A 12,602-nucleotide genomic window follows, 5' to 3' on the forward strand; every position below is an offset into this window, starting at 1 on the left:
TTTTTTTTTGTAAAAAATTCCTGATTTCCAATTGCCATAGAGATAACAATGAGTTCAATGAGAAGTTACTGCTCCAAGTATTTCAGATGGAAGAATTAAAGGCTTTTTAACGTACAATGATTAAAACTAGTTTTTCCTGCTTGTCTACTGAAACTTTTTTAGGCTTTAAAACATATTTAGCAACTTGAACGAAGAATATTTCAGAGAAACTAAAGGTTCTTCCCTACAAACTGCCAGCTTAACACAGTGCTTAAAAGGTTGTCTACCAGCCTCACCTCAATTCCAGCTCTACCACTTGCCAGCTGTACTCCACTGCTGAGCCTTAGTTTCCCCCCAGTTAACAGCAAAGAAAACAGCATTTCCCTCCCAGGGAATGTGAGAAGATAACGTATAAAAAGAACTTAGCACTGCTTGGCTCACAGTAAGTACTCATCTCCACTCCCACTGGGAAGATGTGGCTTCTCACCTTGTTAGCTCCTAAAGTAGTTAATAAACTTCTTTGCCCAGAGAATAAATTTATTTTTGAGATTCAAATGAGTTAAAGGTGGGTGAGGTTCTGGAATTCAGCACTGTTTAAAAAAAGGTCAATCAAGTTAGATAGTTTTTTTACTCTGCCTTCTCCTCTGTGAAGTCTTACATGCATAGGAAACAAAACATTTACCAACAATTGCTTTTCAAGGTCCAGCAGAAATGCTCCTCCTTCCATGATCGCTTCCCTTCCTTCTAAACTGAAATTCTACACAGCTCTTGTGGCCTTTGATACTCTCTTGCCTGGATTGGTGTTTGTGTACACATGCAATTATTTATAAGCTCCCTGAAGGCAAGAACACATCTCATCTCTGCATTCCCTTTAGCCTAATTCAGGGCCTCTCATATAGTAGATTCTGCACAAACAAAATGTATTTGAATGGGGAGTTAATGCTTAAAGGGCACAAAGTTTGTTTGGAGTGACAAAAAAGTTTTGGAAGTAGATAGTGGTAACGATTGCACAACATTGTGAGTGTAGTCAATGCTGCTGAATTATACACTAAAAATGCTATATGTGATGTTATATATCAATAATAACTATTTAATATTGCTGGCAGCGCAGGTCACTCCAGAAAGAGGGCTTCAACTGGAAGTAATGGATCTCCAATAAAAGACCCTCTCTAGATGTCTTCAAGGACTATAATGTGCTAAATAAACACCTGCTACATAAATGGACAGCATGATCTACGAAGAATGTCAAATTTGAGAAAAAGCTATATCATATTGATAACAGAGCATACTGTGTATAAACTAGACATGGATTTGTATGTCTTTTGGATCAAAGAGGCTCTTGTAAATTTTTTCTTTATTTAAATTTCAATAAAAATATAGATTTGTAACTCAATAGAAAGACAGCAGTGATAATAACTCACATATGAGCAGCTTGCAAATTTCAAAGTCTTTGGTCTTCAAGTCCCATGTCACAGCTTCCTCAGTCTGATTCCCTCCTTCTCTGTAGAATTCCGAGAACTAGTTTGCTTCACTTAATCATCTCAGTGGGGATGGTCCTTTCCTGCCATTCACTCAAATCTAGAACTCCCAATATGTGGCTCACAAATACTTCAGTCATCTACAAAAGCATCTGGAAATCAGATAATTTTAGCCAGAGTCAAGGACATAAAACTTCTTTAAAGGGATGCAGTCAGTCCTGGTATTCACCACAAAAAAAGATCCTCATGTATAAAAATGTGGAATCTGTGCCTCTTTTAATAATAGAACCTTTAAGATTCAAAGAAAAAAAAATGCTTTCTTGAACGACATCATTTCCAGACACATCAGCCATACAAGGAGCTGACAAGACCTACTGTTTCTATTATAGAGAACATGAGACTTTAGAACACGCCACTGAATGAAAGAAAATGGTGGGAGCTTTTCTGCTATGCACAAAATTCTGCATAGCACTCCTCTGCCCAGACTGGGAGACAGACATACCCCTCCCTTCAGAAGTAGATCCCCGCCACCTTTCCAAAGGCCACTGGACATGTCTCTTAAATGCTGCATTTCAACTCTTGCTCATTCTGCCCTGAGGATCTCTTCTCTTTAGGTTCTTTGTCATGGTCTGGGGAAATGCTCTGACTTTCTATGGTGTTGGCAGCATCTGAATCCAACCTTCTTCTTCTCTTCAGTTGCTTCAAGTGGGATTTGGATTTTATATGCGCTGATAAGACAAAACCAAATCAAACAAACAAAAAAACTCATTAGAATGCTCTAGAATTAATCTAGAAGCAAGTAAAATTAACTATACAATGCTTTTCTTCAACAATAAATAGCAAGATCAAAACATGTACGGGTATAGCTGCTTAGCATTTTTAAGGGAAGAATAAATTATATGGCCAGCGAGCTGGCAAAAGAAAGTGAGCTACCACATAGCAAGTGCTCCCTGCCAGGTACTTTACATCACCAATCCTCATGGCAGTCTTGTAAGATGGTACTATTCTGCTCATTTTACACAAGGGAAACTGAAGTTCAGAGAGGTCTTACAAAATGTCCAAGGTCACACAGCAGGTAAACTCTTCTACTTAGACCCGTGGCTTCAAATAGAGATCCCACTTTCCAGAATCAGGTCTCTGTAGTATGGGGCTTCCTGTTACAGATACATTTTTAACTTGTAAGGCTGAAAAGTTAGAAATTCAAATCCTCTGTATTGCAGGGCATTGCCTGTTGTCCTTCCTGGTCTGGCATCCCTGTGCCTGGGTCAAAAAGGTCATGTGAACCACTCTCTGGCAAGATTCTCTAGGCACACACTGCTCCAGGGATACAGGAAGGTGCATTTATCACTGACAATTTCTTCCGAGGGTTCAAGGAGGAAGTCAAGCTGAAGGGCCACTGTTGCCTGCTATCAACTGCGGACCTGTCACCCCTAAGACAGTTCCCACCTTATGACTAACTTATACAGGTTTATTTTCACTATCCTGTTCTTTTTTCAAGGAAATCTCATCTGGGAACACTGAAAGAGATAGACAACTAGTTTAAATTCTCTTTTATACATATTAAAAACATCATTTTGAAGAGTTTAGAAGCAAGAATAAGTAAGGTAGAGGTTAGAATTAAGAGAAAAGTTTACTTGGGGAAATAAGTCAGCTTTGTTCTCCAGCTAGAGCCTAAGGCAAAAAATGGGCTTCTGGGCTGGCTCTCCATGGCAGCAGGAGATGGGAGCAAGGACTTGACAGATGGCACTACAGAAGGGCTTACACAAGCTAAGCTCACAAAGGCTCACACATGTTGCTTCTCTAAGGCTATCCCTGAAGGACATTCAACAAATCGAACCACTAAGTTTCCTTTAGAAAAAAACAATCAGACACTCTCTTTCTCTTCCCCTTTCATCATTATAAACCAACGACAATCGAGGCTTCTTCTGCTGGTTGGGCAATCACAGCCATCCCCAGTCTCTGACAACAGAGTTCATTTTGCCAGTTACCAGTTAATAGACCTAATCATCCTATTGGTTGCTTTGGGGAGAAAAATCTACTTCTCTGAGAATCCCATGCAAAACAGTACTCTGAACAGAAGGATCCCAGCCGCTGAGTAAACGACAAGCCCCACTGTGCCTGAAAGCAGCAAACCTTACACCTGTTTCTAAATACCAAGTAAACTCAAGGCTTGGGGGAGAAGTCCTGGGCTTTGACTGGATCACTGCAGAAAACTGAAAATCCAACGATGTGTGTGCAATGTAACTCTGTGGCAGAGGCAGAGCCAGGCTCTAATGCAGGGATACAGAGCCTTAGGGTGGGGCTGGCCCTGAGGTGGTGGGGAACTAACCTTCTTTATACATGTGTGACAGGCTGACTTTCACACAGTTTCCCTTAACATCTTTTTATCACAGTTTTAGCAACTACCACTATGTCAACAATTACCTCAAAGGTTACTGAAGAGATACCACTTTTAAAAACCACACTGAGGAGGAGTAACTGTACTTCCTGCCCGCTCCCAGCTATGCTTCTGCTTCTTCCAGTCTCCTGGATGAGCTGCCTGGCTTCCCTTACACCCTTACTTCCTGATCCCTCCCCCACTGAATTATAAACATGAAAGGCCAAGAAACTCCTCCAAGGCAGGACCACAAAGTCAAAGGAGCTCTAGAAAGTTACCTGCAGATCTCTTAGTATAAAATATTAATTCCAGCTGAAGATGGAGAGCATTTGATTTTCCTCTGAATCTCAGAATACAGAGACAACTCCCTAGTTGGGGGAAGCCTCCAGTGAATTTGAGCACAGGCTCTTAGAGGAATCTAGCTGTCCCTTTACAAATAAATAGACTCCAGGTTCAATCTGCCAAAGACCTTGAATTTCATGAAGTCAGTGTGAACCCACCCTTATAGATTTCTTCATGCCCCTCCCCATACTCTACCTGCCCACTCGCGATCCCCAATGATGATTCGATCACAGAGGTCACACATGTGATAACTTCTCTTGTTCTCAGCTTCATTGTATGGCATCTTTATTGGAGTGGCTATAGGCTTGCGGCCCTAAAAGAACAAGGGTGGAAGGGAATATTCAATTCAAAGAGATCTGGATATAATTCTCTATTAAGGGAAGTGGGATTTTCCTAAGATTCCTTTTTCTCACCCCAGAGAGCAGATGGGTTGTATACAGATTTTAGCAACAACCTTTCTGAATGTAAAAGTAGAAAAGCAGTCTCCAGGTACTGAAAAGTAGCCAGCCCTCTGGCTTTATTCTATGGAAAAGAAGGCCTGGTTCTTCAGTATAGCAACAAAGGTGTCAGCTAACAAAAGTGCTCTAAAAACCAGACAATAGACTGTATGATTCACAATTACCTGGATGAAACTTTGCACGATTTCAAGAGCAGGTTCAAGAACAGACTCTTCCCACTTCGAGACATCAGATACCTCTAAGCCATAGACAGGGGGGACACTGGGACCAGGTCCTAATGATGACAAAGAAAGGTTGTGAGAGGTCAGCCTCAAACCCAATCTATTCTGCACCTAGGACTCTGAAATCCTCCAAGGAAATACACAGAGCCAAAGGAGTAAACATTCTGACCATGCTATTCATTCTAACTGAAACATGAACCACAATCCAAGAAAGGCCTAAAGGTTTAACTGCTCTGCAGCCAATAAGACTAGCTACATAATCTAGATACATGGGTGCTGGATCTTCCAGATCAGCCAGGAAACCAGAATAGAGTTAACAGCTCAAGGGACCATTGTGTGAGCTACAACACAAAGACAGCACATCATAAGAAGAAATAAACTAACAGCTTTAAGTAAGTGCCTATTCTAAGTTCCGTATCATCTTACGATGATGGCGATCTGTGGCAAGAGAATTCACAGCTTTCTTTAGGAGCAGATACTAGTCTCAGGTTTGCATATATTCCCTCAGTGGCCTGGGACTCATGAAATGCTTTGACAGCATGGGCTGGGAACAGAATCATATCAGCCAATAAGCCACAGAATCTGCGAACCAGAAAGAAACCTTGGAATTGATGTAGTTGAGCAACTTCTTTTAAAAACCTGATCTAGAGGGTATTCAAGAAACACCCCCTGGTAGACACTTTCGAATGCAGATGAGACTGAAAGTAGCAAAGAGTGCAGCTACAGGTATTTCACCCACCTGAGCCAACCATGTTGCAAGAGTTTAGTCTCTGCAGTTAGCTTCCCTGCCTATGTACATACTAAATTGCCTTCCACAGCTAGGTTAATTCAGTTGCCTAAAGGCAAAGAGCATCACCCATAGGCAAAAACATCAAAGGCCTTGGGATGCCAACGACTGGCAGGTGCTGGCCTTTTGATTGTGCCAACCACAAATAAGATTCTTCATAGACTGGACTGGGCTGCACCTGCCACCACACGGAAAGGTGAGACTAGGAGGGTGCAGGCAGCATCCACAGCACACCTGGCCTTGGCTAAGCTCTGCACCTGTTTCCAGGCCACTCTACATTTTCCTTTCTCCTCTAAGCCCTTTGTTGGGCTTCTGTGCCCTGTCTAAGCACCTTTCAACAAGTTCTCGGCTCCCAGCTGCTATTTCTGGCTTGGGTCCAAGGCCAAGCTGGGGTGGGGAAGTCCCCCTGGCTTCCTGCCAGAACCATATCTCAGCAGACCAGCCCTGGCCAATCACGCACAGCTCCTGATTTACAGGGCAGCTGTGCCTTTCACTCAGCACCAGGACGATGCCGGCATACACACGAATGAGGAACGGGCATATGACACACTGTGCCATCAACTCCTCCTGCCACAGAGATGGAGGAACTATTGTGGTTTTACTACAGGAAGAAGTTCTAAATTATTACCAAAAAGTCTTCTGTTACAGGCTTGTTGTCAGACATGGGGAGAAGAGAAGTTGCATTAGAAATTTGTAGTACAGCACTGAGCTTCAACTTCAGATGACACTAAGACTTCTATCTACCAGGACATGCAGAGAAAACAGGATAAGTAGAAGAAAGCATAACGAGCCTCTTCACACCAGAACTCCACTGGAGAGCTCAGGCAGAGAGTGGGAGCTGGGAGAAAGAATGTTAGCAGTTTAGTGGTAAACAGCAGGGATCAAGGTATGTATTTTCAGAGGCAACCGAGTGGGGCAGACGCTTCAGCTGGCCCTATCTGTAATTGAGAGCAGAAGTCTACCAGCAAAAGGTAAACACAGGATGATTCAGAAGCATATTTAAAACATGTCCACAAGATAAAACTGAAGTTTCACTTATGCTTAAATTAATCTCCTTTCGCTCATAACCACATAGTTTTTACCCACAGTCCAATACTAATGCTGTCTTGCTAAAGTTACAGCTAAAGGAAGTAAGAGTAGCAGTAGAAAGGAGTGTGGACTCTGTGTCAGGCCTGCGTTCAGTTATCTACTGCCGACTAGCTGGGTGATTTTTGGCAAGTTATTTAACTTCACTAGGCCTTCATTTTCTTTTTTTTTTTTTTTTTTTTTTTTTTTTTGAGACGGAGTCTCGCTCTGTCGCCCAGGCTGGAGTGCAGTGGCCGGATCTCAGCTCACTGCAAGCTCCGCCTCCCGGGTTTACACCATTCTCCGGCCTCAGCCTCCCGAGTAGCTGGGACTACAGGCGCCCACCACCTCGCCCGGCTAGTTTTTTGTATTTTTTTAGGAGAGACGGGGTTTCACCGGGTTAGCCAGGATGGTCTCGATCTCCTGACCTCGTGATCCGCCCGTCTCGGCCTCCCAAAGTGCTGGGATTACAGGCTTGAGCCACCGCGCCCGGCCGGCCTTCATTTTCTTATCTGTAAAAAGAAAAGAATAACACCTACCTTGAAGACTCAATAATATATGTATGGCACCAAATTTAGTGCCAAAGACACAGTACAGGGCCAAATGAATAAAAATTTCCTTTATTTTCCCTTAAAAATGCTGTTCAATTAAAGTTTCATTTGAAGCAATCTGAAGCACCATGTGGAGATGCTGGGAGAAATGGTGAAGGTGTCTTTTTATACTACTCATCTGGCCCCCAAAAAACATTGTAATTAGGAAATCTTCCCTACAGAAATCTGACTGCTCTTCAGGTACGAAACTGAAGCTAAAAATCAGCCCTGAACACCAACTCTCCTAAGAAGATGCTGCTGTTGTTCTTAGCTGTTTGCAGCCAGTATCCATCTGTTCAAGGCAGAAGGCAGACTCCTCAATGCAAACAATTTTTTTTTTTTTTCTGAGACATCACAAGAAAATATTCCTGGATAATCATTTATGTTATAGAACTTCCCCTAGGTCAGATCCAGAATCTCAGAACAGGCCCGGAATCTAAAATTCATTTTCTGGGTGAGCTGAGGACATCTATATTCTATTGAAAACAGACCCATAGTATAAGGAAAAACATGAGACTTACTGCTCAAAAAACGGTTTTTAACCCATCGGTTTTGCTTCCGGGCATATCTCTTAGTTACTTGTTTCAGAGTCTCGATACCTGAAAGATACAGTAGATTTAACAGCATCTAGGTAAGCACTCCTTACCCTGCAGAGAGGCAGGCCCTCCCAGCCCAGCAGGAGAAAGTCAGTCATGGCAGTACAATGTCAGACTTGGTGGACAAAAATCTCAATTCTGAGCTGAAGGCTACTTGGGATGCTTTGAGCCTTGGCTCTTTCTCAGACCATACCAGCAGAGTACCCTGCCACCCAAAGATGTCCAAGACTAGGTCAGATGGAAGAATTCACACCTTTCTTTAGAAGCTGGTCACTAGTCTCCAGTGTGCATTTTCCCTCAGTGATCAGGTACTCGTGAAATTCCTTGAAGCCAATTGATTGGAAGATACCATGTTGATAGTCCTGGCTGGGAATAGGAGGGCATCAGCAGATGAGCCATTGCTCCTAAAAGTTAGCAGGCGCTTTGGAGATGGACCTAGTTGAACCATTTCATCTGTCAGATAAGGAAATTGAGATCCTGAGCAGTTACTGATTCTCTGAAATTTTCCCCTCCCCTACCCACCAGGTTACTTTCTTAAAAAGTTAACTCCTGGGACTGTCTGAAAGATTAAAAAACTGCATCTGTAATGAAGGCTGATAAACAGGTAGACCCAAAGCTAGTATTAGCATTATGGTCTTTTGACTGTAGGCAAAAGATGGACAGTAGGTCAGAATAACAGCCAAATCCTCACCTATTTTCTGAAACATTCTTCTGATTGTAGCGTCTGTGAAAATCTCTCAGTTCCTCCAAGAGCCCAGCAGCAAGCATGTCATCCACCCTCTTATCCAAGCGCTTATCTAGAACTTGAATCAAATCAGCCCATCAATCAGCAAGCAAGTTGTACGTACCTACTATATACTTACATCATGAGTGAACAGGTGGTCACAAAAAAAAGAGAATTTATCCAAATGGAAGAAAGAATTCAGATTCCAAAGATTATTGTAATAATTCATACTTTATTTACTCACATTTAAGACTTTGCAGCTCCAAATAAAAACAGCCAGAATGAAGCACATGCCTCCTCATCATATAGAGAAAGCATACAACTACAGCAATTGTGAAGGACAAATATTTTATTCTCACATGGAATGTATATCCCAATGTGTTTTAGAGGTGGCTGAGGATCCCCTGGTTTACCTTTCTTATTTTTAATTTAATGTGTCATTATACTGTAACTCAGTGTTACTTTGTTTAAGAACCCCTAGATAACACCTCGGATAAGAATATGGAACTTTCATCCAAAGACATCCTAGATACATTCTAAACTACTGAGCCAAGCAAAGGAGCAAAGAGTGAGAGGTTGTAATTGTTCAGATGTGACAAACACCTTTGCTATGAATCAGACACCATTATTTTATGCTGAATTGTAGAGTAGAAGATTTTATTTACAAAATTTCATTATTGAAAAATTCCTTTTTTAAATCAATTTATGGCAGTTAATTTAACAATAGATTGTCACCATTTTAATTATATTCTTCTACATCTCTACCATTGCGATTTATTGGCCTACAGCAACAGTAACCTTCCTAGAAAGTTTGCATTTATTGAGGACCCGTCATGTGTCAGACACATTCTGAGCACTTTACATGTATTAATTCATCTAATCCTTAATGAAGCTATGAGATATGTACTATTACTATTATCTCTATTTTACAGGAGAACTGGGACACAGAAAGGTAAACTAATTTGTCTTACAGTTCACATAACTAGAAGCCAGTAGATCAGGAATTTGCTATTAGACAGTCTGCCTCAAGAGCCTGTGCTCTTCAGTGCTACACTCTACTGTTTCTCCACATAATGATGTCATCTTTTCAGGTCTATCATAGGCTACCTTTGCAAACTGGTCTCTGACTCCCCCCAGATAATGTTCGTCATCCCTTCTCTGTGACCCTACAGCACCCTGAAAATATATCTAGCCCAGCATTTGTCAAATAAATAATAGACACACAGATAGTATCTATCTCCTTGTCTGTTGTCTCACTAGACTGGGAATTCCTTAAGAAAAGACACTGCCTCTTCAACTCTGAAAACGAAGTACCACACAGAATACCCAGCACTTCACTGAATGCTTACTGAACGTTTGCTGGATGAATAAGTTACTACTATCACAGGGCATAATTATACTTTAGCAACAAAATACCATCAGGCTAGCAAGCTAATTATAAGGCGTACTGCTTCTAGAACATTTTAGCCTCCAGCCAACCTTCCACAAGAGACTTCCTTCTTTTTCTCCTTTGGACCTTCCCTGGATGGCAGTCTCTTTCCCATTCTGTCCATCCCATCCCACTCTACCCATGATGTCTTCTCCTAGTGCCAGGGCTATCCTTTCTCCCTTTCCAAACAGATATCTAGGGGGAATGGCACTGTGCCTAAGTCAACAAATAATGATAATGATAATAAAATTAATAGCTAATACTTGTTTAGGGTTCATTACGAGCCACCCATGGTTCTAAGCATTTTCTATACAGTAACTTATTACTCTAAGTTCCATCACAGATGGACTCTAGGGCATCAAAGGGCTGTTACCTGCCTGGTCAGCATGAAGCCAAAGGATGCAAGGGTTAGAGAACTTCAGAGGACCTCCAAGGGGACCACCACCTTCTTCTGTATGTTGACGATGGAGAAATTCACTATGAGAGATTCCTGTTTCTTCAAAAACTTGCAAGCTCCTAAGTAATTTAAAAGGGGAGGGAGGGGGCACACCCGTAAAAACCAATAGAAAATATTCATTCTCAGGTAAAACAAGGAGAAAGGCTGTTTATTATAGAAAGCCTCATTCTTGAAAGCCAGGCATGACAGTGTGTGCGTCTGTAGTCCCAGCTACTCAGGAGGCCAAACTGGGAGGACTGCTTGAGCTCAGGAGTTCAAGACCAACCTAAGCAGCAACAGACCCTGTCTCTTCAAAAAGGGGGGACGCAGAAAGGCTTAATCTCATTTTCACTGCATTAAGTTCCAAAAGACATGAAGGTCTAGGGTTACTCCAGTCCTACAGCTACTCAGAAAAGGGTACTAAAGAAAACTTTAGGTAAAGTAAAAAATAATTCTATTTTTCTAAAGATACATAAATTATTCTGAAATCAGTTAAATAGGTTCAGAAACAAGAGATTTCTTCTATACAAACAGAATGGTACTCACTCCCTTTCAGACAGACAGTAAAAGAGCTTGTTTGGGACACTTTGTAACAAGCCAACAAGTCTGGTCTCGCTGGCGTGCCTTTCCCACAGTACAAAAGCATGTTGTACGTCCAGCTCATCAGCTTTCTTTTTTAAATATGTCAAATTAATGAAGAATGCTCCTGGCTAATCCAGTGCTCTACTGGCACAAAGATCACTGAGAAAAGAACTCACATACTTATTCTTAAGCCACCATCCACTTCTGTCTGTATCTATTATGTTATGCAGCACTAGGTAATTTAACTCCCCAATCTATACTCTACCACTCTGGGTGATTGCAACTTATCAGCCTGAAAGTGATCTTTCTCTTCCTGACCCAGTTCTACTTCCTGAAACCCTAACGCAAGAGTGTAGACCCCTTGTCTTTCAGTATCACTGGTTTCTCAAAGAAGATCTATGAGAAAAAAAAATGTAGGAATAGATAATATCTCACTTATCTGGAGTTAAAATACAGCCTCAAGCCAAAAGAAAGATTAAAAAAAAAAAAAGTTCTCATTCTCTAAATGAGACTCTAGAGCTCTTGCTTAGAACCTATTGACTCTTACTAAGAAAAAATTCTCAAACTCATTACTCATTTAGAAGCAGCAAAATGAGGAGAGGTGATAAGAAAGAACTGACTAGTAAAAGGAGAGAATAACAAACACCAAGCTCTAGAATCATGTAATCAAACAATATAAAAATGAATGTTTATCATAATGTTCCTAAGTTTAAAAAAAACCTGAATGTTTTCTATTAAAGTGTTTAAAATGTTTGGATACTGAAAAGTATAAACTTCGTTAATCTAAAACATGCATTCTTAATGGGGTTATATTGCCTTTAAGGGGGTGAGAAAACTTAGATAATACAATTTGTGCCCCACCCGCTCGCCGTGCAAAGGACAACCCTACCTGAAGAAATCCTTTTCTTGGCTGAGTACTGTGACTCATGACTATAATCCCAGTACTTTGGTAGGCTGAGGCAGGAGGATCGCTTGAGCCTAGGAGTTTGGGACCAGCCTGGGCAACAAAGCAAAACATCTCTACTAAAAATTAAAAACTTTAAAAACTAGCCAGGTATGGCAGTGCACACCTGTAGTCCCAGCTACTCAGGAGGCCAAGGCAGGAGGACACCTAAGCCCAGGAGGTCAAGGCTGCAGTGAACCATGATCGTGCCACTATACTCCAGCCTGGGCAACAAAGTTAGACTCTATCTCTTAAAAAAAAAAAAAAAGTAGGCCGGGCGCGGTGGCTCACGCCTGTAATCCCTGCACTTTGGGAGGCCGAGGCGGGCGGATCACGAGGTCAGGAGATCGAGACCATCCTGGCTAACACGGTGAAACCCCGTCTCTACTAAAATACAAAAAATTAGCCGGGCGCGGTGGCGGGCGCCTGTAGTCCCAGCTACTCGGGAGGCTGAGGCAGGAGAATGGCGCGAACCCGGGAGGCGGAGCTTGCAGTGAGCCGAGATGGTGCCACTGCACTCCAGCCTGGGCGACAGAGTGAAGACTCCGCCTCAAAAAAAAAAAAAAAAAAAAAAAAAAAAAAAAAAAAAAATTTC

General features: G+C 41.8%; 1 protein-coding gene across 3 annotated transcripts in view; it reads right to left on the reverse strand.

The window, feature by feature from the left end:
• Positions 1-1,303: 1,303 nt before the first annotated feature.
• Positions 1,304-12,602, reverse strand: part of TRIT1 (tRNA isopentenyltransferase 1) — a 50,101-nt gene continuing 38,802 nt past the window's right edge. The window contains exons 5-11 of one of the 3 annotated variants that reach the window (XM_025356734.1): positions 10,420-10,562; positions 8,585-8,696; positions 8,147-8,259; positions 7,819-7,896; positions 4,799-4,908; positions 4,372-4,489; positions 1,304-2,185 (exon numbers count right to left, since the gene is read on the reverse strand). In XM_025356734.1, the coding sequence (XP_025212519.1) occupies positions 2,016-2,185; positions 4,372-4,489; positions 4,799-4,908; positions 7,819-7,896; positions 8,147-8,259; positions 8,585-8,696; positions 10,420-10,562 (844 nt within the window). In that variant the 3' untranslated portion in view covers positions 1,304-2,015. The remainder of the gene's footprint in view (positions 2,186-4,371; positions 4,490-4,798; positions 4,909-7,818; positions 7,897-8,146; positions 8,260-8,584; positions 8,697-10,419; positions 10,563-12,602) is intronic. The other 2 variants (XM_025356753.1, XM_025356743.1) reach the window with 2 other exon arrangements.

The sequence above is a fragment of the Theropithecus gelada genome, chromosome 1 (genome assembly GCF_003255815.1).
Source record: "Theropithecus gelada isolate Dixy chromosome 1, Tgel_1.0, whole genome shotgun sequence".
In the NCBI taxonomy this organism is placed as follows: Eukaryota; Metazoa; Chordata; class Mammalia; order Primates; family Cercopithecidae; genus Theropithecus; species Theropithecus gelada.